Source organism: Cebus imitator, unplaced genomic scaffold (assembly GCF_001604975.1).
Source record: "Cebus imitator isolate Cc_AM_T3 unplaced genomic scaffold, Cebus_imitator-1.0 Scaffold93, whole genome shotgun sequence".
In the NCBI taxonomy this organism is placed as follows: Eukaryota; Metazoa; Chordata; class Mammalia; order Primates; family Cebidae; genus Cebus; species Cebus imitator.
In genome coordinates, this window is record NW_016107408.1 from 3,808,529 (window position 1) to 3,835,742 (window position 27,214).

The window sequence follows — 27,214 nt, forward strand, 5'->3', positions numbered from 1 at the left end:
TTCCTAGGAGTGTCCCTCTTAATTAGACCCCATACCTTTGCCCAGCCACATTTTAAGTTCTCCTTCTGGCTTTGGGGCAGAAAAGGCCATTCATGGCAACTGGCCTCTCCCCATGGAGAGGGAGAGCTCAGTGTGTCTGTGGATTCATTTATAGTCGTCAAAACGAGATTCTCCAGGGAGGCAGTGGTCAGCCAAGCCCAAGGGCTATAGAGCCAGAAGGATTCCAGGAAGTATCACTCCTTTACCCTTTTAGAATCATGACCTCTTAATTATTAAATGAGGAACTATTAAAAACCTATGCCCAGGATAGTGCTGAGAAATGAGAGAGGAGAAAAGGAGTCTCCATTTCTGCCCCATGAACAGGAAGGGTGTTTGTCTTTGGAATCTAGAGTCCACGTGGTACCCAAGAATGGCATGGGAGAGTCAGGGGAGCAGAGGCCAAGCAAGACGTCTTCTATAGGGAAGGTACTTAGACATACGACTTTACATTCCCCCATCACCCCTGCCATCCTCACTAAGGGCCAAGGAAAGCAATGCCAGGAATAAAGGGGATGCACAGGTGGAGGGTCTGTGTCTGGCATGGCAGAGTAAATGCCTACCAGAACACCAAACCCACAGCTAACAACTATCAATCCTGGACAGAACCCCAAAAAAGCAACAACCAGGCTCCAGCATGGTGGTTCATGCCTGTAATTCCAGCACTTTGGGAGGCCAAGGCAGGTGGATCGCTTGATGTCAGGAGTTCGAGATCAGCCTGGCCAACATGGCAAAACCTTATCTCTACTAAAAATACAAAAATTAGCTGGGCATGGTGGCACGTTCCTGTAATTCCAGCTACCTGGGAGGCTGAGACATGAGAATTACTTGAACCTGGGAGATGGAGGTTGCAGTGAGCCAAGATTGCGACACTGCACTCTAGCCTGTGCCACAAAGCAAGACCGTGTCTCAAAAAAAAAAAAAAAAAAAAAAAAAAAGCAAATCCTAGGAGGCCTTGGGGAGTGAACTGAAGTGGGCAGACATGGGAGAAGACTGGCTGCTTGGAAGAAATGGATGGCACAATGTGAGTTTCCTGCTTTTTATAGTAAAACTTGAGGGCTGACTGAAGTCAGCACAGCACAGACAGCTAAACTTCCAGCAGAACAAAGAAACAGATATCAAACAGTGTGGTGCTACCATGAGGACAGACACAGAGACCAGTGGAACAGAACACACAGTCTATGTACATCTCTGGCCAACTGATTTTTGACAAAGTTGCTAAAAAACTCAATGGGGAAAAAATAGTCTCTTCAACAAATGGAGCTTGGATAACCAGATAACCAAATGCAAAAGAATGAACTTGAACCCCTACCTCACACTGTGTACGAAAATGAACTCAAAATGGATCAACAACCAAAATAGAAGAGCTGAACCACAAAATTCTTAGGAAACACCATAGCGTTAAATCTTAAGAACCTTGGATTTTTGCAATGGATTCTTAGATATGACAAAAGAAAAAAAAAGTAAAGTGGACTTCATCAAAATTAAACTCTTTTATATATCAAAGATCATTATCAGGAAAGTGAAAAGACAATCTACAGAATGAAAGAAAATATTTGCAAATCATGTATCTGACAAGGGTCTAGTATCCAGAATACATAACGGAATATCACAACTGAACAACAACAACAAAACATAATTAAAAAATAGACGAGCTGGATGTGGTGGCTCATGCCAGTAACTCAGCACTTTGAGAGACTGAGGCAGGCAGTTTGCTTGAGCCCAGGAGTTCAAGACCCGCCTGACCAACATGGTGAAACCTTGTCTCTACAAAAAATACAAAAATTAGCTGGGTGTGGTGGCATGTGCCCATAGGTGCAGCTACTTGAGGGGGCTGAGGCAGGAGGATTGCTTAAGCCCAGGAGGTTGAAGCTCCAGTGAGCTGTGTTTGCACCACTGCAGTCCATCCTAGGCAACAAAGTGAGATCCTGTCTCAAGAAAAGAAAGAAAGACAACTTGAATAGAAATTTCCCCAGGGAAGATATACGAACAGCCAGCAAGCACACAAAAAGATGGTTAGCTCTATTAGTCATCAGGGAAATACAAATCAAAACCCCCATAAGGTACCACTTCACACCCACCATGTCAGCTATAATTAAACAAACGGAAAATAACAAGTGTTGGTGCGAAGAAATCAAAACCTTTGTGCATTGCTGGTGAGACTGTAAAATGGTTCATTAACTGTGGAGAACAGTTTTTTGGGTCAAAAAGTTAAACATAGAATTACTGTATGACTCAATAGTTCCACTCCTAGGTACAGACCCAAAATAACTGAGAACAGGGACTCAAACAAATACATGTACACACCCATTCATGCACTGTGAACAACAGCCGAAAGATGGAAACAGCACGAACGTCCATGAACAAGTGAACATGGCATATACGTGCAATGGAATGGTAATCGGCCATGAAAAAGGAATGAAGTACTGCTACCAGCTTCAACATGGAAGGGCCTCGAAAACATCATGCTCAGCAAAAGACGCCAGATACAAAAGGCTATGTGTTGTATGGCTCCATTTATATGAAACATCCAGAATAGGTAAATCCATAGATACAGATTGTGGATGGGTTGTTGACAGAGGCTGGAAAGGAGTGGGGAGCAACTGCTTAATGGGTAAGGGGTTTCCTTTTGGGGTAATAGAATGTCTTGAAACTGGATAGAGGCGGTGGTTGCATAACATGGTGAATATACTCAATGCTACTGAATTATTCATTTTATAATGGTTAATTTTATGTCATGTGAATTTCACCTCAATTACAACCTAAGAAAAACCTCCAAGAGAAAACTCACAGTCTGGACTTCAGGGCAGCCACAGACACCAAGAAGTGAGGTGAATCCTGAAAAGTGGGGAGCCAGTGAGGGGGAACTTCCAATTATGTGGATAGATGCTGCCTAAATCTCTGGCTGACCCCTGAATTATGTGTGCTTAGGGCAGGCTGCAGGTAACCCAGCTGAGGATAAAGGTACTGAGCTGAGATTTGAGCTACTGCCCCTAGAGAGAGTTTGCAGTTTGAATCAATTAAGTTAGTTCCCCCTAAAACAAAAAGGAAAAATCAATACTTTTTGAAGAAATGTAACAGAATCTAGATTCTCTCTGATTTATTGCAATGTCCAAGACACATTCAAAATTATTCTACATACAAAGAACATGCAACCCATTCTCAAGATGAAAGACAATCAAGACTGACCCTGAAATGACAAGATGTTGAAATGAGCAGACATGAATTTTAAAGCTATTTCATGCCATAAATGACAATGTGCTCATAATGAATGAGCAGATAGTAAATCTTTGGAAAGCTACAATTTTATATATATATAAATAACTGTTAAAATATATATCCACATATATAATGTATAGAAATTTTAAAACTAAAAAGTAAAATATATCAGATTTTAAAATTCACTGGATGGGCTTAACCAAACTATGGAGACAATAAAGGAAATATGAACTTAAAAATATATCTGTGGAAATTACTCAATCTGAAGAACAGAGAGTAAGAAGACTGAAAAAAGTGAACAGGGACAATATAAAAACATTTAGCATAGATGTTAGTAAAGCTCAAGAAGGAAAGAAAAATTGGGGTACAAGAAAAGTTTGAAGAAATAATGGCTCCCAAATTTGGTGAAAGACATGTATTTACAGATTCAAGATGGTCAGTGAACTCTAAGTGGGATAAATCCAAAGAAAGCCACATCCTAGACTCATCATAGTAAAACTTCTGAAAACTGAAAATAAAGGAAGTGGTGACAGAGGATATTGCATCCTTCTCAGCTACCCATTCTGTGTGTTTTGACAATGAAACAATTGGTACAGACCCAGACACCAATCCATGTGTCCACTAGAGTCAGCTTCCTACTATGTTGTAAGGGGAATGCTGAACCCCAATTGTCCAAACTTCAGAAGGCTTTGCACAGGCTCATTCCTGCCCAGCCGTGGGCTGTAAGTCCTTTTTTCTCTGTTGAACAGAGAGGTCAACCAAAGGGGGAAAAAAACCTTTTATCCCTGGGTTGCCAGAAAGTCAGCAACACATTGGAAAGGGTGCCTGGGGCCCTCCCTTATGCTCCGGTTACCTCCATGTGCAGATTTCAGCTGATTCCCCAAGCCCGATGCAGAGATCTTTTCTCCCTCTGTGAGTCCCTCCTGAACTGCAATGTGACGCTCTGAAGTCCAGAAATGAGGGATGTTTTCATGGCTGGGACAAGTTTTCTTGGCTCAGGGAAGAAAGTAATAGTTCCCAGTCTTTTTCCTCCTCCTCCCCACAGTTCAGTGTTTGAGGAGGGACGGAGGCAAAACGCTGTGGCTGATGCAGATGTGGAAATCTACTCACTGCCTCACCTGGAGTGATTTGCAAAGGACACATATAGACCCTTAGGGAAAGTAAGGAGAGCTGCTTCTTTCTGCCCGTGCCTCACCCTCTCCTCCCGTGGGACAAGGGCCTCAGAAAGACCACAGGGGAGGCAGCTTATTCAGTGGATTTCCTAGATCAGCATGGCCTAGAAGTTTTGTTGCAAGAGCAATGCTCACGTGTCCCATGCCTGCTTAGGTGTGTTTGGGGCTGGTTCTGGTTTTCGTCTTTTAGGGCCCTGAACTCCCAGGTCCTCACCTTGGAGTTCAAGGGCCTTGACCATCTGGTCCTTTCCTTGTCATTCCTTGGAGAGGTAGCAAGGGCCCAACCCTCCCCCTCACCCATCCTGCACTTGGCTAATGCTCCCTTCTGCAGGCCTCGGTCAGCCCCTGCAGTGCCCTCTGCCTGGAATCCTCCTGAGCCTGCTTCCCTATGTTCCAGTGACTAAGCATCTTTATGTCCCCAGTTCAAATGTCGCATCTTCCTCAAAGTCTTTTCTGGTTCCCACGTGAGGAAGGCATTTCTTCCCCTTTGGGTCATTGCTATTTTGATTTATTCAATATTTTTGTAATGCTATAGACAACTGCCTGTCAGAAGCTCTTCTAACAGCTTTTACATCATCTCAACAACCTCATGAAGTGAGGACTATCATCCTCCATTTATAGATAGGGAAACTGAGGCTCAGAAAGGCTGAGTCCCTTGTCTAGGGTCATCATAGAGGCACTCTGGCTCCAGGGTTCCCTCTCTCCGTTCTCTACTGCTCTGTAAACTGCTTGAGGCCTCATCAACTGGTTAAGTAGAGGAACAGAAAAGCCTGGCACTCTGCCAAGACTCCTGGGGGTAAGAAAGGAGTGTGGGGGAGGAGGCCTTCCCCCTGAAGGCCCCCAAGCTTGCGTAGGACAACCCCGAGGAGAAAGACTGTGCCCTAACCCAGTTTAGTTTTTGTCTTTTAGGGCCCTCTGCTTTCGTCTTTTCAGTGCCTCTCTGCTCTGCAAAAGCAGGGATCGGGGGGGAGAGCTCAGAGTGGCTTCTCTCAGGTTTCCCAGCTGACCCCCGATCTCACCTGATGCTGGGACTCTGACCTCCTTTCTGTCAGCTCCGCTGCACCCCACCCTGCCCCGGACCCTGACTCTCCCTGCTTCTTTACACCTGTGGGCCCAGGCTGGGCTGCTCTGCACGTTGCCTGGATGTGAAACAGGTCCACATCCTGCAGAGGGAATGGCCCTTCAGTAAGTGATGAGTTCCCACAAGAGCTCTCCTGTGCTTTCCCCCCAAGAGAATTTTCTGTTTTGTTTACTTAAGGGGGCGATTCCTTTTCATGTTCTTCCTGTATCAAAGACGGCACCGCAGACAGGCCATTAACGAACGAAGCAGGGCCTCCGGGTTGTTTTTTTAGGGCTGCTTGGCCTGCTGGGCCTCCTCAACCTCCAGGCTCCCTCCCAGGTCCCCCTCACTGCTGGCTGGGGCGGGGGTGGGGAGGAGGAGGACTTCCCTCTGAGCACAGAAAACAGGGATTCAAAATAAGCCCGTGTTAAGGAGCCAATAGCTTCTCCATACACAGTCCAGGCAAGCTGACAGAACTGATAGCTCATATTTTTGGGCAGGGCATGGTAGCTCACACCTGTAATCCTAGCACTTTGGGAGGCTGAGGTGAGCCGATTGCCTGAACTCAGGAGTTTGAGACCAGCCTGGGAAACATGGCGGAACCCTGTCTTTACTAAAAAAAAAAAAAAAAAAAAAAAAAATATATATATATATATATATATATAAAAATTAGCTGGGTGTGATGGTGCGTGCTTATAGTCCCAGCTACTTGGAAGGCTGAGGCATGAGAATCTCTTGAACTCGGGAGTGGCAGATGGCAGAGGTTTCAATGAGCCAAGATTGTGCCACTGCACTCTAGTGAGACTCTGTTTCCAAAAAAAAAAAAAACTGATCGCTCCTATTTTTTTTAGGACAGTAGAGACCCTCTTAAAATCTATCTTAAAATAGCAACAGCAGCAAATGAACTCTAGTGCTTCCCAGAATTTAATGTGCATGCCCACACCTGGGGAATCTTAAAATGCAGATTCTGATTCATCAGGTCTGGGGTGAGGCCTGCGTTTCTGCATTTTTAGGAGCGGTGCTGATGCTGCCGGCATGCACGCCACTCTCAGCCACTCAAGGAGCCGATGCCTCCAAAAGCCCTGGACCGACCCGGCTTCACAAGGGGAAGATGCGACCAGAATAACGGTGGCCGCGGTGATGTCGTTACTGGGAGCAGCGCGCTGCACCTGGTGCTCCACGCCACTGTGGTGCAACAGAAGGAAAAATCTATGCAGCCTTGCAGGATTTTCCTAATCCCTCTCCAAGAGTCAACAGGGAAGGAGGAAACTGAATACAAGTGGATTAACATTTTCTTTGCAATATGTCTTGCTGCCCCATTTTATGGGCGAAGTAACTGAGGCTGGAAGAGCTTCGGTAGCTTGCCGAGTTCCCGTAACTCACAAGCAGCAGGGCCAGGATTCCAGCCGCGGTGTGCTCTGGCTTTCAAGACCGTGTTATTTTGACCACTGCCTGTCACGAGACGGGGGAGCCAGAGGCAGAGAGCGCACATACCAGGCAGGACCAGACAAGCAGGCACCAGGGCGCGAGGCGGAATTCCACATCCTGCCTGTGGCCTCCCAGGCAAAACCCAGGAACTTCATGGACAAGTTTCTAGGCCTGCTCACCGTTCTTCTACCTCACGCTGTTGTACTCCTGGAGCCCGAGAGGAGAGGGTCCCCTGGCCTTGTCAGCCCCACGAGAGGGGGCAGCAGGAGGGCAGGGTCCTAGGTGGTGGCCTCTCTGCTTCACATAGCAGGAAACTGAGGCCTGGAGAGGAGAGGGGAATGCCTGAAGGTCTCACCAGTGGGCAGGGCAGGATTCTCAGGCTTGCCACCTGGGCGGTCATCCTGGGCCCTAGGCCTAGAAGGGCACCACCCTTGGTGTAGTACTTCCCTGCTGCCATCTTGAAATTCTTATTTTTTAACATCACATTTTCTCCTTTTTTTCTGAGATAGAGTCTCACTCTGTTGCCTAGGGTAGAGTGCAGTAGCACGATCTCAGCTCACTGCAGCCTCCACCTCCCAGGCTCAAGCAATTCTCCTGCCTCAGCCTCCCCAGTAGCTAGGATTACAGGTGTGTGCCACTATGCCCGGCTAATTTTTATGTTTAGTACGATGGGATAGCTCGCCATGTTGGCCAGGCTGGTCTTGAACTCCTGACCTCAGGCGATCTGCCCGCCTTGGTCTCCCGACGTGCTGGGATTACAGGCATGAGTCGTCGCACCATGTGGCATTTTCATTTTGCACCAGACCCTACAAAAGATGCCACGGGTCTGCCAGGTGGGTTAGAGGACATGTCAGGGCTGCATCCCCTTTCAGAGCTGTTCCTGTTGGCCAGAAACTGAGCATTGCCGAGACAGAGCTGTCTCTGGGCAGGCTGGTGCAAGCCCACACCTCCAGGCGGCCGGAGCCCAGAAGACTGGGAAACAAAAGGAAACTTCAGGAGAGACAAGGAGTGAGGAAGGACCTTCTGAGGGGGCAAGAGATGTCCCAGAGTCGTGCCTGGGCGAGCTGGAGAACAGCTCCCAAGTCCTCTCCTGCTGGTAGCGACAGTTGAATGAGTTGGCCAGGGCTGGGGAGGAAGAGGATAGGGGCCAGCTGTCTCCAGGGCTCTGGCCTCTCCAAGGAAACCTCCACCCCCCACCACGCCCAAACCCCAAAGGCTGGGCAGATGCATGGTGCCCAGCTGTGCCAACCTGTCCCAGGGGCTCTGGGGAATTGGGGGCAAGCCCTTCACTTTGATTGGGGTTGGCCAAAGGAGAAGGAAAAAGCCAAGTGGACCGGATTCAGAAGCTCCAGCCTGGCCTGTAAGTTCCAGCTCAGAGGAGAGGCCTCCCCCCAGCTCCCCCACCCCCACCACTGGTTACTCAGGCCTGGTGGAGACCAAAGCCAGACGTGCATTCCTCCCGGCCGCTGCCCTGTGCCCAGGAGACAGGTGCTGGCATGAGACAGGGCTGAGGAAGGAATGTTGGGATGGAGGCAGGACACAAGAGAGACTTCATCCTCCCGGCACGGTCTCGGAAGACAGCGATGGGATGGGAGGGTGCGCTGGAGACCTGGGGACAGGCCCGAGCTTGTCCGTGCCCCAGGGCTGGTCTTTGGTGTGGGCTGGACCTACTGTGCCCAGGACAGAGGGGGAGTGTTCAGTCTCCTGGGTGGCCTCTTCACCCTGCAGCCCCTTCTCCACTTTGGCCTGCCCAGGGGGCCCAGTCAACAGAGTGTGACAGTAGCCGGGGGTGTAAAATCCAGAGAGAACCTTTGCAATATCAGACAATGGGTGAACATCGCCAGCATGAACATCTCATAGTTTTTGAACCAACTCCACTAGCCCATTTTCTGTTGCTAGGACGGTCACATCCAAACTCATGGGGGTTGTTGAGAGGATTCAACGTGTTAATACATGTGAGATGCTTAGAACACAGACTGGGAAGGGGGTAGGCTTTATATAAATGGTGATTATTACCATATTTCCTCTGAGTGCACATTTTTTTTCATTTTTGCATCTCTGGAGTCAGAATGCATTTTGTGGATTAAATGGCAGCATTTTTTTTTCTTGGCGGTACGTAAAATAACATGTCTTATAATTGATGTGTCTTAGGTTCAGTCAAATATGGGATGGAGAGGAACACTGTATACTTAAGACTGCATCTTTCGGCGACGCCTCCTTCCATGTGAGTTGAGTCCTGGGATGCTCCTCAGCTCCCCCACCCACGTGGAAACAATCACAGAGACCCCAGGGAGCTGGGCAAGGGCTTGCGGATAAGCACAAAGTCCCAGGCCGAGGCTGTCCAGGTTGGCTGAGTCCTAGGCAGACAGGTCAGGAGCACAGTGGCCAGTGGGTGGGATGGGCCCTTAACAGAGCCCCCTTGGGCTCACACGGTAAGGCCCCTCCATGCCAGTCCTGGGTCAGCCATGTTCCCAAATCCTATATCAGACAATCTTCCCACCAACCCTCTAGTGTGAGGACGTTTTGTTAGTTTTAAACCCACAGTTAACAGATGAGGAAACTGAGGCTGGGAAAAGCTAAGTCACCCAGCCAAGGTGATTTAACCAAGCAGAGGCAGAACCAGGCCAAGTTACAGGCCAGCCTGGGAATGTGGCCTCCTCAGGAGCACAGAGAGGAGGCAGGGGGCCCAGGAGGCTGCCTGGCACACCCCATGGCTGAGAACACCATGTCTGCGCCCAGTGCCTGAGTCTGTTCCTGAATCCAACACTCACAAGCTGTGCTACTCTGGGCAAGCTGCTGGGCTCTCTGTGTCTGTTTAATGGTCATATGGGAACATATGCTTCCTCCCAGAGGCCCGAGAGAATTGGAGGGGCAGATCCACATAGAGCATCTAGAGTGACGTCACACCTGCAAAAGCTCAGTCAATGTGAGCTCTTATGATGCCCTAAGTTCTGGAGAACCCCAAAAGCCCCTGATCTGGGAGGTGAGCTGCAGGCCCCCCAAACCCCTCCCATGGACCCTGAGTGTCTGGGGCCGTGTGGCATAGAAGAGCTAAAATGACCACCTGGGAGGGGCCCAGAGAGCGACACCCCTAAACCAGCAGCCAGCTCTGGGGTCAGGAGAGTCAGGCACAGGGAAGTGGCCATCTATGCTGCTCGTGGGGCAGCCCAAGGCCGATCACTTCTCCCTGATTCCCAGTCCTGCAGAGGTCATTCAAACCCATCACACCCCAGAGAGGCACTGGGGCACATGGGAGGAAGTGTGGCCCCCTTCCAAAGCCACATCCCAGAGACTGGCTCTTGAGCCACCCCCTCCCACCCCTGGCAAAGGCTGGTGGCTTCCCTGGAACTGGGTCATCTGTGCCCAGACCCCGCTGGATGTGAGCTGGAGAAGACAGACCATGAGCTGTTCTGCAGCTCTCCCACCTCCCGATTCTGCTGATTCCTATGTCGGTGGGTGGTGCCAAGAGGGGTCCAGAGAACTCAGTCCTGCCAGGGACTGGCCAACAGCTGCAGTGGGTGGAGCCTGAGGAGGGGCAGCCAGGCTCCTGAGCTCGCACCTCACTTACTTTTCTTGGTGGCTACACATCCTCCTTTATCAAGTGAGGTGGCCTTTGGTAACCTGACCTTAGTAATTCTCCTTGTTCCCTACTGTTTTTAGCTCAGCTACTGGCCCTTAAGGCGGCTCCAGGATCCGGAGCCAAAGGAGGGTGCTGGGAAGAAAGACTACAAGGCCCAGACGCATCTGTCCATCCCACGTGTGCTTAGATGATTCACCATGGTTTAAGTTGCTGTTTTCCTTCTGATGCCTGCATAGCTCCTATGAGACGGTTGCCACCCAGGAATGCAAGTGACCCTGGGTATAATAAGCACCTGAGGGCAGAAGCCCCTTGGTGTGGTCAGGCACAATCTGGCCTTCCTGGTCAGATACCACCAAGGTTTATGTTTGCTGCCTAGAATTGCTGCTTGGTAGCAGTAAGGATGAAAAACAAGACTTCATGTTTCCTAAGGAAGATGGGGGCCCCTCGCATCCTACAAGACTCAGCTTCTATGTCACCTCCTCCTCTGGGGCAGCATCTCATGTCATCCCTCTGGACTCCCGAATCACCTGGTTCCTCCCTGCAATGAACACTTTTCACACTGTCCTACAGAACCAGTTGCAGGCTTGCTGCCTTCGCTTGACCGCGAGCAATTTGAGGGCAGGGACCTGCCTGAGACTGGGCTGGATCCTGGGCACCTCACTTGGTATACAGGTGGTGCTTAGTAAGTGCCTGAGGAGCAAAAGAGGTTCATGGTTTTGGTTATCCATTGACTCATGGGGGTTACTTTGGAGCTTTCTAGCAAAAGCTCCGTCTCCCAGGAAGGAGGGCTCTGGGATGGATTCTCTTTTCCTTTAAGGCAGGACAGGAGGGGCAAAAGCTCCCTACAGGAAGAAGAGAAGGATGAGTGGTGGTCAATACCAAACCCCCACTAGGTGCAAGACCATCGCCAAATTCAAGTTCATTGTTAACTGAGCTTTGCTGTAGCCCGCTGCAGCAGCAGCAGCCGACACGGAGTCCATGGGACGGAAGTGGCTCAGCTCAGCCACCACCATGACATCTTGACCATAGGAAAGGGCCTTCTCTTCAGACCTCTACGCCAGGCCTTCTCACAGTGGGCTCCCTGGACCAGCAGCAGTGGCGGCATCACCTGGGAACTGTCAGCAATGCAAATTCCCAGGCCCTCCTCCCAGACCCACTGCTTCAGAAGCTCTGGGAATGGGGCTCAGGAAATACGAATTCTAACAGGTCCTCAAGTGGCTTCTAATGGGGCTCAAGTGTGAGAGCCACTGCTCTAGGCCCCCGCCTCACCTCCATTAAGAGGCAGATGACACCTGAGCTCCCAGAACATGGCTCCTGACACCCCTGATGGAAGGGCACCCCTCAGCCCTCCCATCCCACCCTCCTGAACCCCCAGAGTCCCCCAAGGCCTGGAACTCTGAGGAGCCAAAATGTGCTCCCTCTCCTCTCTGCCAGCATCTAGGAGGCATGGCTGTGCCTCAGCTTGGACTCAGCCTCGGCTCTAAGGCCCAGGGCCCCTCGAGCTCTTTCCCAGCAGAGGCCGAATCCCCACACCCTGGGGCCAGACATTCCAAGTTCCTGGAGACACAATAAGTCCTAACATTCCAGGGGAGGTGGCAGGCCTGGGGGCGCGGACAATGGGCCTTGTGTTCCTCCCCACGCCTTCCTGCTTCGAACCAGGGCTCTGCAAGGGAGGCTGGGCCGTCAAAAGCACCACTGTCCACCCCACTGGTCCTACTTGCCTTTGCCCAAGGCCCAGGCTGAGGCTGGCAGCCCCTTAGCACATCACCCCGTCCCTGGAGCAGAATGGCATTCCTCCTTCTTGGTTTTCAGCACTTTCTAGGTTCTTCATCCACCAGGGCCTGAGGAGGAAGGGGTTAAATGCCAATACCTCCCTTTTCTGCCTTCCTGGGGCTCTGGGACAGAGGAGCATGGGCAGTGGACAGAGCTCTCCAGCCACCTGAAGCCACAGCCAGAAGGGCTTCCTCTCTGGGGCTGATTTCTCTTCATTAGTGCAATCACATCAACACTGACAGCCGCGTATTTATTACTGTCCCGACCACAACCATTTTTCACCCAGTGATGCGCAGGCGGATAATGAGCTTGGAGCCGAGCTAATGAGGAAGTCCCCTCGGCCCTCCTTGGCAGCCCAGGCCCCGCGACGGTCTGCCAGCCAACCTGATCTCTGCCTATAGACACTACACCGGGGCAAGAGAGGGACTCCAAATGGGGAAGTCAAGGGTCTCCAGGCTGAGCCAGCCAGAGCTGTCCCAAACCAACACGCACACCACCCGTGGGGAGAGACTTCAGGGTTGACTGAGCAATCTGGTCTGAGCGTGGTGCACCACCTCAGGGCAGAAGACCCTCTTCCATTCTGGGTTCTGAGTCCTCCAGCCAGGGCAGCTGGAGACAGACATCAGGGATGGGCAGGTGGGGTGCTGGCCAGGCACCCTAGGGGGCTGGGTGGGTGCTTTGGAAGGAGGTGATTGAACCCAATCAAGAACATTTCCTTAGTGTTGTATGGGGAGGAAAAGGTGCTTGCAGCTGCTCTGGGGCACCAGCCACACACAGTAAGGCCGTGCTTTGCAAGGGGATGGTCTTCTGGGAGCCTCAGCTCTTCTGGAAGGTGCCCACATCTAAATGAAAAAGGCTCCTGGGCGATGAATATAGCGATCCCGGAGCCCAAATGTCCCACTCAGAGAGTCTTCAGGCCCTCACCCAATCTCCAGATAAGACCCCAGTGCTGGTGTTGATTGGCTTGCCTGGTCTAAATTAAAAGAAGGAGGGGGGAAGGTCCAGGGAGAAGCCAGGAGACAGGTCCTGAACCCAGAACACCCCCCAACCACCCAAGCAGCAGGCTCCCCTGGGAGGGGCAATAGCTGTATTCCCACTCCCATCACCCTTGAAGGCAGGACCATAGGCCAGGCAGAGCAGATGGGCAGTGTGATGGTTAATACTTAATGTCAACTTGATCGGACCAAAGGATGCAAAGCATGGCTCCTGGGTGGGTCTACCAGGGTGTTGCCAAAGGAGAGTAACATTTGAGTCCATGGACTGGCAGAGGCAGACCCACCCTCAATCTGGGTGGGTACCAGCTAATCAGCGGCCAGCGTGGCCAGGATAAGGCAGGCAGAGGAACGTGGAAGGACCTGGTTTGCTGAGCCTTCTGGCCACCATCTTTCTCCCGGGCTGGATGCTTCCGGCCCTTGAACATCAGACTCCAAGTTCTTCAGCTTTTAGACCCTCAGACTTACACCAGGGATTTGCCAGGGGTTCTCAGACCTTCAACCACAGACTGAAGGCTGCTCTGTCAGTTTCCCTACTTTTGAGGTTTTGGGACCCCGCCTGGCCTCCTTGCTCCTCAGCTTGCATGTGGCTTATTGTGGGACTTCACCTTCTGTTTATGCGAGCCAGTACTCTTAATAAACCCCCCTTTGTAGATATGCCAATCCTATTAATCTGTCCCTCTAGGGAACGCTGACTAATACAGGTAGAGTTACTCAACTATGTTTGAGGTCCAACTGCTTTAGAAAATAGCATAGACAATTTTAAACACAAACAGCTGAAATATATACATGTAAAGCATCTTAGAATCTTACAGATGATGTGACTCATTCAAGCCTCTTAAGATCAGATTCCTACATATGTTCTAGGGGGTCCAGGAACTCATGGGGATGACAAGCCACATCTTCCGGCAGCATTGATTGGCTTTCATATATCCTTTGTGTGTTGGAATGGAATTCAGATAGACCACAGAGTAGAATGCAAATATTCACAGATTTTAAAACTCAAATGGCCTGGGTGTGGTGGCTCACAGCTGAAACCACAGCACTCTGGGAGGCAGTGGCAGGAAGATCACATGAGGTCAGGAATTCAAGATCAGACTACGCAACAGAGAGAGATCTTGTATCTATGAAAACTAAAATGATCAGCTGGGCATGGTAGTGCACACCTGTGGTCTCAGCTGCTTAGGAGGCTGACACGGGAGGATCTCTTGAACCTAGGAGGTCGAGGCTGCAGTGAGCTGTCACTGTGCCACTGCCCTCCAGCCTGGGTGACAGAGTGAGACTGGCATCTCAAAAGAGATAGTGGTAAATGTAAAGTAAAATTTAAATATATATACACACACACGTATATGAATATAAAATTTAAAAATATAAAATATATTTACAAAAATTTTAAAAATATATACAAAATTAAAAAAGGCTTTAAATCCAGGGAGTCACCCACATTTCAGGTTTCTATTTTCTTTGTTGTTCTGAGACAGAGTCTTACTCTGTCGCCCAGGCTGGAGTGCAGTGGTGCCACCGCAGCTCACGGCAACCTTTGCCTCCCAGGTTCAAGAGATTCTCCTGTCTCAGCCTCCAGAGTAGCTGGGATTACAGGCATGTGCCACCATGCCTAGCCCATTTTTTGTATTTTGTATTTTTAGATGGGATTTCACCATGTTGGCCAGGCTGGTCTTGAACTCCTATCCTGAAGTGATCTGCCCACCTCCACCTCCGCCTCCCAAAGTGCTGGGATTACAGGTGTGAGCCACCACGCCTGGCCCATTGCAGGGTCTTCAGCACTCTATGCTGTCCCTCCCGGGCCCCTGCTGCCACTTTCTGCACTGGCTCTCACAGTTCGAAGCATCAAATGAAGCATCGGCTCCAGATTCATAAGTACCTCACATTATGTGGTGACAGCCCAATTGTTCAGGTGACCAGTGATATTTTTGACCTTTACTTAGATTCTGGGCAACACCTCTGCCTCCCAGATCCGTACTTCCAGGTAGGTGCCCAGGGAAGGGGGAAGCTTCCAGAGTCCTGGCTCTAGCAGGCCCCTGAGAGTCCCTGGTGTCTGCCTCAGACGCCAAATTCCCTGAATGAGCCTCATTATGGCAAATAATAGTTCCTTCTGTTATATATATAAGGAAAAGGTCATACAGCTAACAGGCAGCTTCAGGCCACATGGCTGGACACCCAGGGCACGTGTCCACCCTCCTTATTATGAGTGGCACATGATGGAAGAGTTTGGAAATGCTGCATCTACTTTCCCACCTTCTTCCAATGGGGACACTTCTGGCAACACAGGCTAAAAGGCGTGGTCCCAAAGGACCCAATAAGTCTCTTCCTTTGTGGCCTCTGAGGCCCACACAGAGTCATGAACTTCTCTCTCTCTCTCTGACTTCACAATTACCTCCTTAGCACCCTTAAAAGAGTTAAGTGTGTTCATTCAAGAAATAATTTATGTCTAATACCTCGGTCCTTGTGGATGAAGGGTTATTATCTAAACTCAAGGAGTTCACAATTAAAGGAATCAGTTACACGCAGATATTAAAAGATAATTCAGGATCAACAGGCCAAAGTGCGCAGCGAGACATCCAGACTGGAGCACCGAGGAGGAGGAGTCCCACCTGGGGGTCAGGGATGGCTTCACACTGGCCTGTCTGGGGTCAGTGGAGAAGAGAACAGGGGCTTTAAAGCGGAGAAAGGAAGGCGGCCAGGGTGGGGAGGGTGGTGGGAGCTTGGTGGAAGGCTGGCGTGGGGACAGGCGGAGGCGAGATCGCAGTGGTGCGTAGGGCCAGATTGTGGAGTTTGCCACTGAATCACGCTGTGGGAACGCTACCAGAGTTCTGAGAGCAGCGGGGTGATGTGACAGGTCTCAGCATCCAGGCCCTATCACTAAGACCCTGTGGACATCAAGAGGGGGCTCCACGTGTCCTTACAGAGAGGAGAGGCCACCCCAGGCTGCCTCCTGTGTCCTACTCCTGTGCCCACCCAAGCTAAGGAGAAGCCCGTGGTCAAATGAGCCTACCCTGGTCCACCAGCCCAAAGCAGCACTGAGAACGGTTCCTGAACATGAGTATCTTGGCCAGATCGAAAGCAATGGGCTGGGAGGCAGCTGACCTGCATTCATCATCTCTTTCTTACAAATCAAGCGACCTCGGCAAGTTACTTAATGTTTCTGGACTTCCATGCTCACAATATGAGTAACGTTAATACTTTCCGGCCAACTGCCTTCATAGACTGGGGTGAAGAGCAAATGGGGTGTCTACGAAGGCTACCCACATACATCTGAGATTTTATGAAAGGATCCAATACATCCCCTCACCTTCAGGCCGAACAGCTGGTCATAGCTTAATAGGTGGGTTCTCTGTGCCATATTTGTATTTTAAGCTGGAGACAGAGAATGTCTTAACCAAATAAATAAATCCCTAAAGGCAGAAGTTTAGATGCCACTGGCAGGTCTGGAAAAGACAAAAGGAACAAAAGCCTCTGGGGCAGGGACACCTGTCAAATTGTAGGCCCCAAACTGACCTTGCTTCCAAGGTAAAGATACTAAGGACCATCACATGACAAACCCCTATTCAGTGTTTATGATACACAGAGCACTGTATCCCAAGAGCTTAGCATAGCTCGTTAAACCTTGTCACAACCCAACTGTTATCTCTATTTTACAGATGAAGAAACTGAGGCACAGACAGGCTGTGTAACTCATCCAACGTCACCCAGGCAGTAAACCACAGGTAGGATTTGAACCCAGGAAGGCACCTGCATTTCAGATTTCTATTTTTTTTTTTTTTTTTTGAGACAGTCTCACTCTGTCTCCCAGGCTGGAGTGCAGTGGTGCCATCTCAGTTCATGGCAACCTTCGCCTCCCAGGTTCAAGAGATTCTCCTGTCTCAGCCTCCCAAGTAGCTGGGATTAATAGGCATGTGCCACCATGCCCAGCTTATTTTTGTATTTTGTATTTTTAGGTGGAGTTTCACCATGTTGGCCAGGCTGGTCTTGAACTCCTATCCTGAAGTGATCTGCCCACCTCCACCTCCGCCTCCCAAAGTTCTGGGATTACAGGTGTGAGCCACCGCGCCCGGCCCATTGCAGGGTCCTCAGCACTCTATGCTGTCCCTCCCGGGCCCCTGCTGCCACTTTCTGCACTGGCTCTCACAGTTTGAAGCATCAAATGAAGCATCAGCTCCAGATTCATAAGTACCTCACATTATGTGGTGACAGACCAATTGTTCAGGTGCCCAGTGGTATTTTTGACCTTCACTCAGATTCTGGGTAACACCTCTGCCTCCCAGATCTGTACCTCCAGGGACGTGCCAGGGAGGAGGGAAGTTTCCAGAGTCCTGGCTCTAGCAGGCCCTTAAGAGTCACTGGTGTCTGCCCAAGACGCCGAATTCCCTGAATGAGCCTCATTATGGCAAATAATATTTCCTTCCGTTAAGACTGTCACATCATCAAAATTTCATCACCTCTCTGGGTCACTAAGAGCTTCCTATGTGGCATCAAACTTTAATTGCCTTTCTTCCCCTCATCCTCCCCACCCTCGCACCCCGTTCAATTTAGAAGGCTCTTGTGTGGCTCAGTTACTGGCAAGCCGGTGGTGAATGCCCCAAGTACCTTAAGGGAACTCCTCAAACAGCTCCGGGGCATTCCAACCCCAGAGAGGGACGGAGACAAGGAGAAGAGGAGAAGGTCTTCAATCTTCTGCCAAGTTAAGGCCCAGTGAGGACACAGCCAGGGTGGAGGCAAGAGACAGGAGGATCAGGGAGACAGAAGAAAAGGAACAGGAAGAGGAGTTCCAAGGCCTCTTTCCACACTCTACCACCCTCCCTGGACCAGCCTCAGTCTTCAAACAGCACAACTGTCTGGGCATCTCTGGAAAATGGCCATCTCTCCTTGGGAAGACAGTGGCATATGCTGTGGAAGCCAAAGGCAGCCTGGAGCAGAGGAAAGAGGACAGACGTTGGGACCAGAGAGCCCTGGGTTCAAATTCCACCTCCTTAACTTCCCTGCTAGAGGGCCTTGGGTGGTTAATCTCTCAGCCTCAGTTTATCTACATGTCAGAGTCATGGGGAAGACTGAGGCAGATGATGGCTATAATGCACCTTGCCATGTCTGACAAGCAGAACTGGGCACCAAATGTGAGGATGGAAGGAAAGACAAGAAGATTCTAAATTGGGGAAGAAGCAAAAGAAGTCGAGGTGAGCTGGGTGCGGTGGCTCATGCCTGTAATCCCAGCACTTTGGGAGGCTGAGGTGGGCGAGTCACTTGAGGTCAGGAGTTTGAGACCAGCCTCGTCAATGAGGTGAAACCCTGTGTCTACTAAAAATACAAAAATTAGCCGGGCGTGGTGGCACGTGCCTGTAATCGCAGGTACTCAGGAGGCTGAGGCAGGAAAATCGTTTGAACCTGGGAGGCAGAGGTTGCAGTGAGCCGATTGTACCACTGCACTCCACCCTAGGTGACAGGGCAAGACTCTGTCTCATAAATTTTAAACAAGGTGAGAAGATGTGGAAGATGTGGGTGAAATATACAGCAAAGATACTACAGAAGAAAAGTTGTCTTAATGCAATCTGAGATCTTGAGGGGCAAGCACAGAAGTACAAACAGAGTTAAAGTCATTTATTAAATATTCTCAGTGCCCTATGTGTATTAGCTCATGTAAGCCTTGGAAGGCTTTTCTCCTTGTTTTACAGACAAAGAAATAGAGGTTGAGAATGTTAAATGACTTAACCCAGAGTGCTACAGATAGCAAATGACAGAGCTTGAATCCAGGTCAGCCCAATTCCGAGGCACCGATCCTATACACACCACTTCTCAACAGCTTCCGGGGAATGAAATAAGCCTCCGAACAAGGAAGTAATAGCACAGACTGGGGTTCTGCTTTAGGAGTGTGTAAAGTAAAAATGCCTTGTGTGAAGTAACCCTCTGTATGACATGCAGAGACCACGGTGTCTTCTCTGTGGTTGTGAAGGAACACTAGGCATTGCCAGCGGATGAGATCCGGTTGTCTTTTTCCAGCACATGAAAGGCTGTACTTCCTAGCTCCCTTGCCATTGGGTGGGACCATGTAATCCATTCTAATGAATGGGCTGCAATCAGAAGAAACACAATCTAAGGAAATATTATTATTTTGTGTGTGTGTATGATGGAGTTTCCCTCTGTTGCCCAGGCTGGAGTGCAGTAGTATGATCTCGGATCACTGCAGCCTCTGCCTCCCGGGTTCAAGCAATTCTCCTGCCTCAGCCTCCTAAGTAGCTGGAATTACAGGTATGCGATACCACGCCTGGCTAAATTTTAAAATTTTCAGTAGAGACAGGATGTCATCATGTTGGCCAGGCTGGTCTCAGAGTCCTGACCTCAGGCGATCCACCTCCCTCAGCCTCCTAAAGTGCTGGGATTACAGGCATGAGCCATCGTGCCTGGCTGGGGATTTAAGTGTTGATGCAAGATCTTCCTCTCCCTTCCCCTCTGGAGCAGCATTAATCAAGGACCCTGTGTATTTCAAACGGTACATCCATGTACGGATGGCATTAACCCCCAAACCTTCTACCATTCCTCTCAATTTCCTTCATGTCATAAAGTTGGAGCTCAGCCAATGAGACTTCAGTAAAGACCCAGGGGCTGCCCAACCCAGAGAGCAGGCCTGCTAGAGGCAGATTCATCTGTCGGGCCAGAGTCAGGAAGAGCTGGGAAATCAGCCAGAAAATCTGAGCAGAAGCTCCCGTCTCAATGGCAACACTATCCCATTCCATGGGTACATCTGCCGGAGCTGCTGGAGGGCAGGGATCCCACTCTTGAGGTGCCTGGCTGCTCCATGCACCGAGGGCTGCTTGGCATGGGGTGTGCTGGATGTACAGAGACCAGAGGCATTTCACAAGTCAATCAGCTCTGGAGATGAGGCGAGCAGCCTGGGAGGAGGAGCTGGTAGGAACCAGATGACTACGGGCTATATGCCTCCAGTAAGCGTGCGTTTGTTCGTTCATTCATTCATTCATTCGTTCATTCATTCATTCATTCCTCATATTATGCTGACTCCTTCTATGTGCCAGGCACTGCCCTAGTGGCTAGGAATATACCAATGAATGAAACAAAGCCCCTGCCCTCTGGAGAGACCAGTAATAAACAAACAAGTCAATATATGTCAGCTGGAGCTGAGTGCAATGGAGAAAGTGATGCAGAGGGAGGGGGTGGGTGCTGGGAGATGCCACATTATAGGATGCTCCCAGATGGATAAGAGACACTAGAAGGAAGTCCCGGAGGAAACAAGGGGTAGACTTTGCAGACATCTGGGAGGTGTGGGCACCATTGATGGAAGGGCAGGAACCCTGGTGAGTTTCAAGAACAGCAGTCAGTCAGTGTGTAGACAGGAGTGAGTGCAGGGGAACTCACATCATATTAGGGGAGCCGAGGGGAGAGAGAAGGCTCATGTCTGGGGAGCAGAGGGGCTGTGATTGGGATGTCCTCCTAGCTCGTGACAGACACATTATAAGCAGTTAACATTTACAAAGGACATTTTCAAAGTGATCTGGACAACTCATTTGGTCACCCAAGACAATTCTGTAAGGTAGATACAACTTTGTTTGTTTTTTAATGAGACAGGGTCTCACTCTCTTGTGCAGGCTGGAGTACAGTGGTGGGATCTCAGCTTACTGCAACCTCCGCCTCCCAGGTTCAAGAGATTCTCCTGCCTCAGCCTCCCAAGTAGCTGGGACTACAGCCTCCTGCCACCACGCCTGGCTAATTGTTGTATTTTTAATAGAGATGGGGTTTCCCCATATTAACCAGGCTGATTTTGAACTCCTGACCTCAAGTGATCTGCCCCCTCGGCCTCCCAAAGTGCTGGGATTACAATTGTGAGCCACTGTGCCTGGCTTGTAGATACAACTATTTTTAACTTTATGCATTTTAAAGACAAGAAAACAAGTTCAGCTGAGCATTGCCCAGTGATGAAGGCAGGATTCAAAGGGACAGAAGCCACACTGGGAGCAATTCACCACATCTGCAGGAGAAGGGCCTGCCCAGGGCTCCCTGGGCTCAGCAAGAGGCTTTCTGGTTCAGGCACCTGGCCCAGGAAGTCTGAGGGGACACGCCCTGCAGCTCCCTCTCTCCCTTCCCCCAGGACACTGAACAGCCCTCGACAGTCCATGCTCAGCACTGCTCACTGGCCCTGCCTCCTGCCCAGCACATGGACAGCTGGGGGTGGGACACCTAGGGGAGGGGGCACTGGGTGTCTCAGCAACCGGCTTGTTTTCCTTTCCATTACAGGCAGTGGGCCACAGCCGCCAGTTGCTGCTGGCCCATTTGTTGCTATTGGCATCCCAAGGCCCCAAATTATGATGACTAATTCCCACCGCTTTAGGCAGCTCCAGGGCTGTCTTCGACAACACGCTCCAGGGGGAGCGGCGTAGAAACCCCGCAGGGAGCACAGTAACACCCGACATCAATTCCCAATCAGCCTCCTGCCTCCCAGAGGGGCTAGGAGTCAGGAGGGACAGGGAGTGGTCTCCAGCCAATCGGAGGAAACCACAGCCAGATCCCAGGAAAACCAGCTATAAGGAGGCCAATTTCTTTTTCTTTTTCTTTTTTTTTTTTTAGACAGAGTTTCGCTCCTGTTACCCAGGCTGGAGTGCGATGGTGTGATCTTGGCTCACCAGAACCTCCGCCTCCCAGGTTCAAGCGAGTCTCCTGCCTCAGCCTACTGAGTAGCTGGGAGTACAGGCATGCATCACCATGCCCAGCTAATTTTGTATTTTTAGTAGAGACGGGGTTTCTCCATGTTGGTCAGGCTGGTCTTGAACTCCCATCCTGAGGTGAACCACCCACCTTGGCCTCCCAAAGTGCTGGGATTACAGGCATAAGCCACAGCGCCTGGCCAAGGAGATCAATTTCTTCATCAACATAAAACATAACAACCAGCTTTTGTCGAGAGGTAGTGAGTCCTCCGTTATCAAGGGTATGTAAGCAGAGACCTGATGGCCTTGTGGGCAGAGGATTGTCCTAGATGACATTTCGTGTGTCTTTCAAGTCAAATGCAATGATTCCCATGAGTCTTTAGGATAGAAGACAAGCCCATTCTCCCTTTCTGGTTAGCTTACAGCCTGACTGCGTCCTGTGGTACAAAGTCAAATGCAAACCAACGTGCAGGTTAACACTTCATTTTAAAATCAGCCATTCAGGCGCTGTTTAAACAGAGGATCGCTGTAAAGAATTTGGCCTCCTTCCCAGCCTCCTTTCCCTTGTAGAACAAGGTTCCTGGCCCCTATGCCGGCCTTCCAGTAGGGGACACGAGGGAGAGACAGTCGATAAATATTTGCCCAACAAATGCATGAAGCGGGGCCAGAGGGTGTGTTGGGGGGGGGTTGAGGGTGGGATTTCTGAGGCAGGTGTCCGGCAGCCCGCAGAATGCAGCCTCTGGGTGGGGGTCTGAACTCTGTTCCTCCCTGGCAGGGGTGATTCTCTGCAGCCAGTGGAAGCACCAAGCTGTATCCCCCGTCTAACCACTGCCAGAATGTTCCAGACTCCCCAGCTGAAGCCAAGGGGTACAAAGGGTGAGGGAAAGAGGGGCACGGGAGAGCACGGACACCCCCATTCCATTCTCTAGTGGGGCTTTTGACAGCTGAGCCCCAGGCAAACACGACACTCGGCCTCCCGGTAATTAGCAAAAGGCCCTGATCAATAAGTTATTTTTTGCTGTCAGTAATTAATAATTACAGCTTAGCCACACCATGTAATTAAACTTTCATCTGCTCCCTCGTGTACTGTTGGCTTTTATTGTGATTAGCTCCCAGCACTAAACTCTCTCCCTTTGGAGCCTTTCAGGAGCCTCTAGAGCTGGGGGTTCCAGTCCTCTTTCAGGGTTTTCCCCACTGCCTTGTTCACTCGGCTCAGAGTCCCTTCCTTCTGTTCTTCCCCCAGGCATGATTCTCTTGAAAGAAACTTCTGGACCATCTGGCTCGACTGCTCCTGCCCTCCTCCCAACATCTCAGGCTGGCCAGGATGACCTCCAGCAGTAATCAAGCTTCCAAGCACATGAGAAATCCCTCTGAGGCTCTTGTTAAAAGACTTCCAGGCTCACCCAGACCTTTCCAATCACAGTGTCTGGGAGTGCAGCCCAAGAATCTGCATTGCTACAACTCCCTGGGAACCAAGTGCTTGAGGACCACTCTTGGAGATGCAGTAATGTGGCCATGAAAAGAAGTTAAAGAAGCCTCCTGGGTAAGGAAAAAGAATTCAAGGTCTTATTGGTGGGTGGCAGGGTACCGTCTTCATGGACTCCTAGCTTAGCGTTAAAACCATCAAAACGGTAGTAATAATTGCCACGTATTAAGTACCTTCTGTGTGCCAGGCACTGGCTGGGCCCCTGTCCCCGGGACACCTTGAATTCTCCTAGCAATTCTATAAGGCAAGAGTTATTCTTGCCAAGGTACCGATGAGCAAACTGAGGCTCTTAGTGGCCAAGAGTCTTGCTGAAGGCCTCTAGAGCGAAGCTGCAAAGCCAGATCATGAGAACCCGTTCTTTCTGCTGCCAAAGACAATGCTCTTCTACAACCTCACCGTACTTTGCTTGGGAAATGAGTTTGAATCATGTGACCCATCGGGTGTAGGGACAATGGTAAATGTTAACTTTCAGTATACCCAGGTGATGTCTCTCAGATCCAGCACCTAAGAAAAACAATCAGGCTAGGCCCAGATAAAATCTGGTGACAGTGGCCAATGTGAAGTTTGTCTCAAGGGAAGAACAATTGTTTGGTCCCTCGTTCTGTGCCATGCCTGGAGAATCGGGCTTGTGGGCTCAGAAATGACAGAGCTGGTGGCTTCAGCTACCCCCCAAAGGATTAATGTCATGGCCTGAGACTGGGAGAAACTCATTCTCTAACTCCAAAGCAGAATAAGAAAAGACCCCATGCCCTAATCCCACCCCCTCCAACACCTAAACCCAGCACTGCCCAAGCCTAGGACCGCCTTCCCACAATCCTCTGCAAGGTTTGCTGCTGGGGACACACATGGCAGGAGAGGACCCGATGCTGGAAAACACTTTCGGGGCCAGAGAACACGAGCAGAGCAGCAGGGACCTAGGCAGCCTGACATGTAAAAAGGCAGCAAACAAGAAAGGCAGAGAGGAAGTGAATCAATCAGAGACCTTCTCGGCTTCTGACAGGGGAGCCCCTCCTGCAGGAAGCGCAGGGGCAGGGGGCCACCTGGCCTTAACTTCAGCAGGAGGGATGGGGTCTTGGCCTCAAGTGGATGGCACACGTGTGGAGGTGGAGCAGGAAGGGCCATCAGGTGCCCTGGGGACTCCATAAGGGCCTGGTCCTAGATGAGACAAGAATTGGTGAGCCACCTGCCCAGGGAAACCATGAAGTTAGAAGGGTCCAGACAGATGCCAGCATCCCTTTTCTCCATGCCATCCAGGCTTTTGACTGCTAACACTGGTTATCTCAGAGCACAACTGTAAGGCCACTCCAGGATGAAGGACAACCCATTCCTATTCGCCAGCATCAGGGTCATCCTGGGACCCTGCAAAGAGGCGCCCCAGACAACAAGGCTCCAGGTGGCTGGTCCTGGTTTGAGGGAGAGGGCTCAGAACTCACCTGGGTCCAGACCTGCCTCTGCCCCCAGATCACAAAGTGGCCTTGGGCAAGTCACTTGATGCCATTTGGCCTCAGTTTCCCTATCTGTTAAATGGCTGCTAGAATAAGATGACCTCTGAGCTCCTCGCTTGCTCCAAGATTTTATGATAATCATAAAAATAATAACTTTTATTACCTTACATTTATAGGGCTCGTTACAAAATTTCTAAGTGCTTTTACGTAAATTACCTCATAAAATCCTCCCCTCAGCCCTGTGAGTGAGAGCTGATTATTTTCATCTCTTTGATCTTGGCTCTCTGGATTGCCTGACGCTGGGCGCACGGGGGTCCCTTCTTCCCAGAAGGTTTGGAGGGCCAAGAGGCGGCGTGGGGAGTGGGTTGCAGTCCCCGAAGTCCGGCCCCCCAGGGTGGGTCTGGCCCCCTTTTGAGCTTGGGAGAGTGAAGGCCTAGCCCTGAGAGTCCTGGAGCTCAGTCCAGGCTCCGTCTCCCTCCACCCCCAGCAGGCGCCGCTCGGACACCGCTGACACCACTGTCTGGCTCGGCGAACCCCAAAGGCGCGGAACCGCCGGTGCAGCCGCCCTTCCCCGCGGGGACCTGCCCAGGGACCAGTGAGACGTCTGGGCATCCACCCTCAGGAAGCCGGCAGCGCAGGTCACGTCTCGGATCTTTCGTAACAGTCCCAACCCCAAAGCCACCAGCCCTTCTCCACCATAAGGCTGCTCCCGGCAGCCACAGGTCACAGCAGCAAGCGGCTGCACAGACGATCGAGCGAATCGTGGAGGCTGGAGGCAGGGGCGGGGATGCTGTGTGCGGATGGAGGGCTGGGAGGGGAGGCCTCAGACCCTCGCCTTGCACCACCCCCCGGTGGGTCCGCGGCTGCACCCGCGACCCCGGCTCCAGGCCCGCGCAGCGAAGCACCCCCAGCCCCAGCGGCCGGCCGGGCAGCCAGGGGCGGGCAGCCAGGCGCGGGCTCCAGTACGTGGCCACGCCGGGCGATTACTCTCCCAGGGCGAGCGACCTGGCACCCAGCGCCCGCCCATCCCTTTCCCTCGCCCGGGGAGGCCATCGCCTGCCCGGCAGGGGCCCGGCCCTGCCCTTCCCCCTCAGACACGGAGCAGGGAACCAGGAGCTCAGTCTGGGAAGCTCAGTGGAGCCGAGTGTGGCGCCCGGCACGGAATGTCGCACCCCTCCCCAGCCTGCGCAGGGCATCCACGGCAAACGCGGGGAGGGGAGCGCCCCTCCCACCTCACCTTGGGCTCTTCTCTGCCTCCCCAGGTCGTCACCACCTTCCCCCATTCGGAAGCCACAAGTCTCGGAGAGACTGCTCCACCCCCAAAAGAGCCCCAAAACTCGGGAGATGGGGGCGTCTTGAAACTCCCTGGAGAGGGCTCTGCCGCGGCTAAGCCGGGTGTCCAGGAGGCCATCGTGAGGCCGGCGGGCTCCCGCCGCCCCTCCCCCGCCCCCTCTCCCAGCTCCCTCTCCGTCCCCACGTGGGGGTCCCTACTTACCTTGGGCTCCGGCCGCGCGGATCTCATGCAGAGCCAGCAGCGTCCAGATCCAAAGCCCCCACATGGTGACCAGCCTGGAGAGGGGGTCCTCGAGGTCTCCCTTCCCTCCGCCCTGTTTTTTAATCCTGGTGGGGTCCGGTACCCCGTGGCTCCGTCCCGGGAGACAGTCTACGCGGCTCCGCGCCCCGGGCGTAATAAGCCCGGGAGGGGCAGCGCTGGCCACCCCAACCTTTCCTCCTCCTCTTCTGTCCTAGTCCGAGCCCGGCAGCGCGCCCGGAAGGCGAGGGGCGAGAAGGCAGAAAGAGGCCAAGCCGCCCTCTCCGACTAGGGCGCCGCTCTTCCTGAGCACCCCAACTCCGACTTCACCCAGGCAGGGCGGCCTCTGCGATCCGGCCGGGTCGCCGGCCGAGCTCCGGAATAAACTGACAACTTCAGGAAACTTCCTCCCGTGGCCACGTTGCCCGCCCCCCGCCCCCTCCCCGCCCCCTGGTGGGGTTCTCCCGGCCAACGCAGTCACCACCGTTCCAGGCGCCGGGCCCCCAGGACCCGGCCCGAGCAGAGCGCGGCAGCAGACGCGGGTGCGGGGGTTCTTTTAGGGGCGCCGGTTTCGGGGGGCGCGGTGAGCATAGCGGTCCGAATCTCCCTGGAGCTGAAGTTTTCTTCTCTCTAACTTTGCAGGCGGCATCTGGCGGGGCCGAGCCACCCCGCTGGGCTCCACCGCCCTCGCGCCGAATCCGGAGACTCCGGGTCCCCTCCCGGGGCGCCGGGGCCGGGCGCGCCCTCGGCTCCGCGCCCAGCCGGCTAGCAAACTTTGCGGGTCCGGGATCCGGGCGAGCAGCCTGGAGCGCCCATGTCCGCGCCGGCC

At 51.8% G+C, this 27,214-nt stretch overlaps 1 protein-coding gene across 1 annotated transcript in view; it reads right to left on the reverse strand.

Moving 5' to 3' along the window:
* SDK2 (sidekick cell adhesion molecule 2) overlaps positions 1-26,817 on the reverse strand; it is a 318,487-nt gene extending 291,670 nt beyond the window's left edge. The window contains exon 1 of the mRNA XM_037741077.1: positions 26,350-26,817. Coding sequence (XP_037597005.1) covers positions 26,350-26,413 — 64 coding nt within the window. The 5' untranslated portion in view covers positions 26,414-26,817. The remainder of the gene's footprint in view (positions 1-26,349) is intronic.
* Positions 26,818-27,214: the final 397 nt, after the last annotated feature.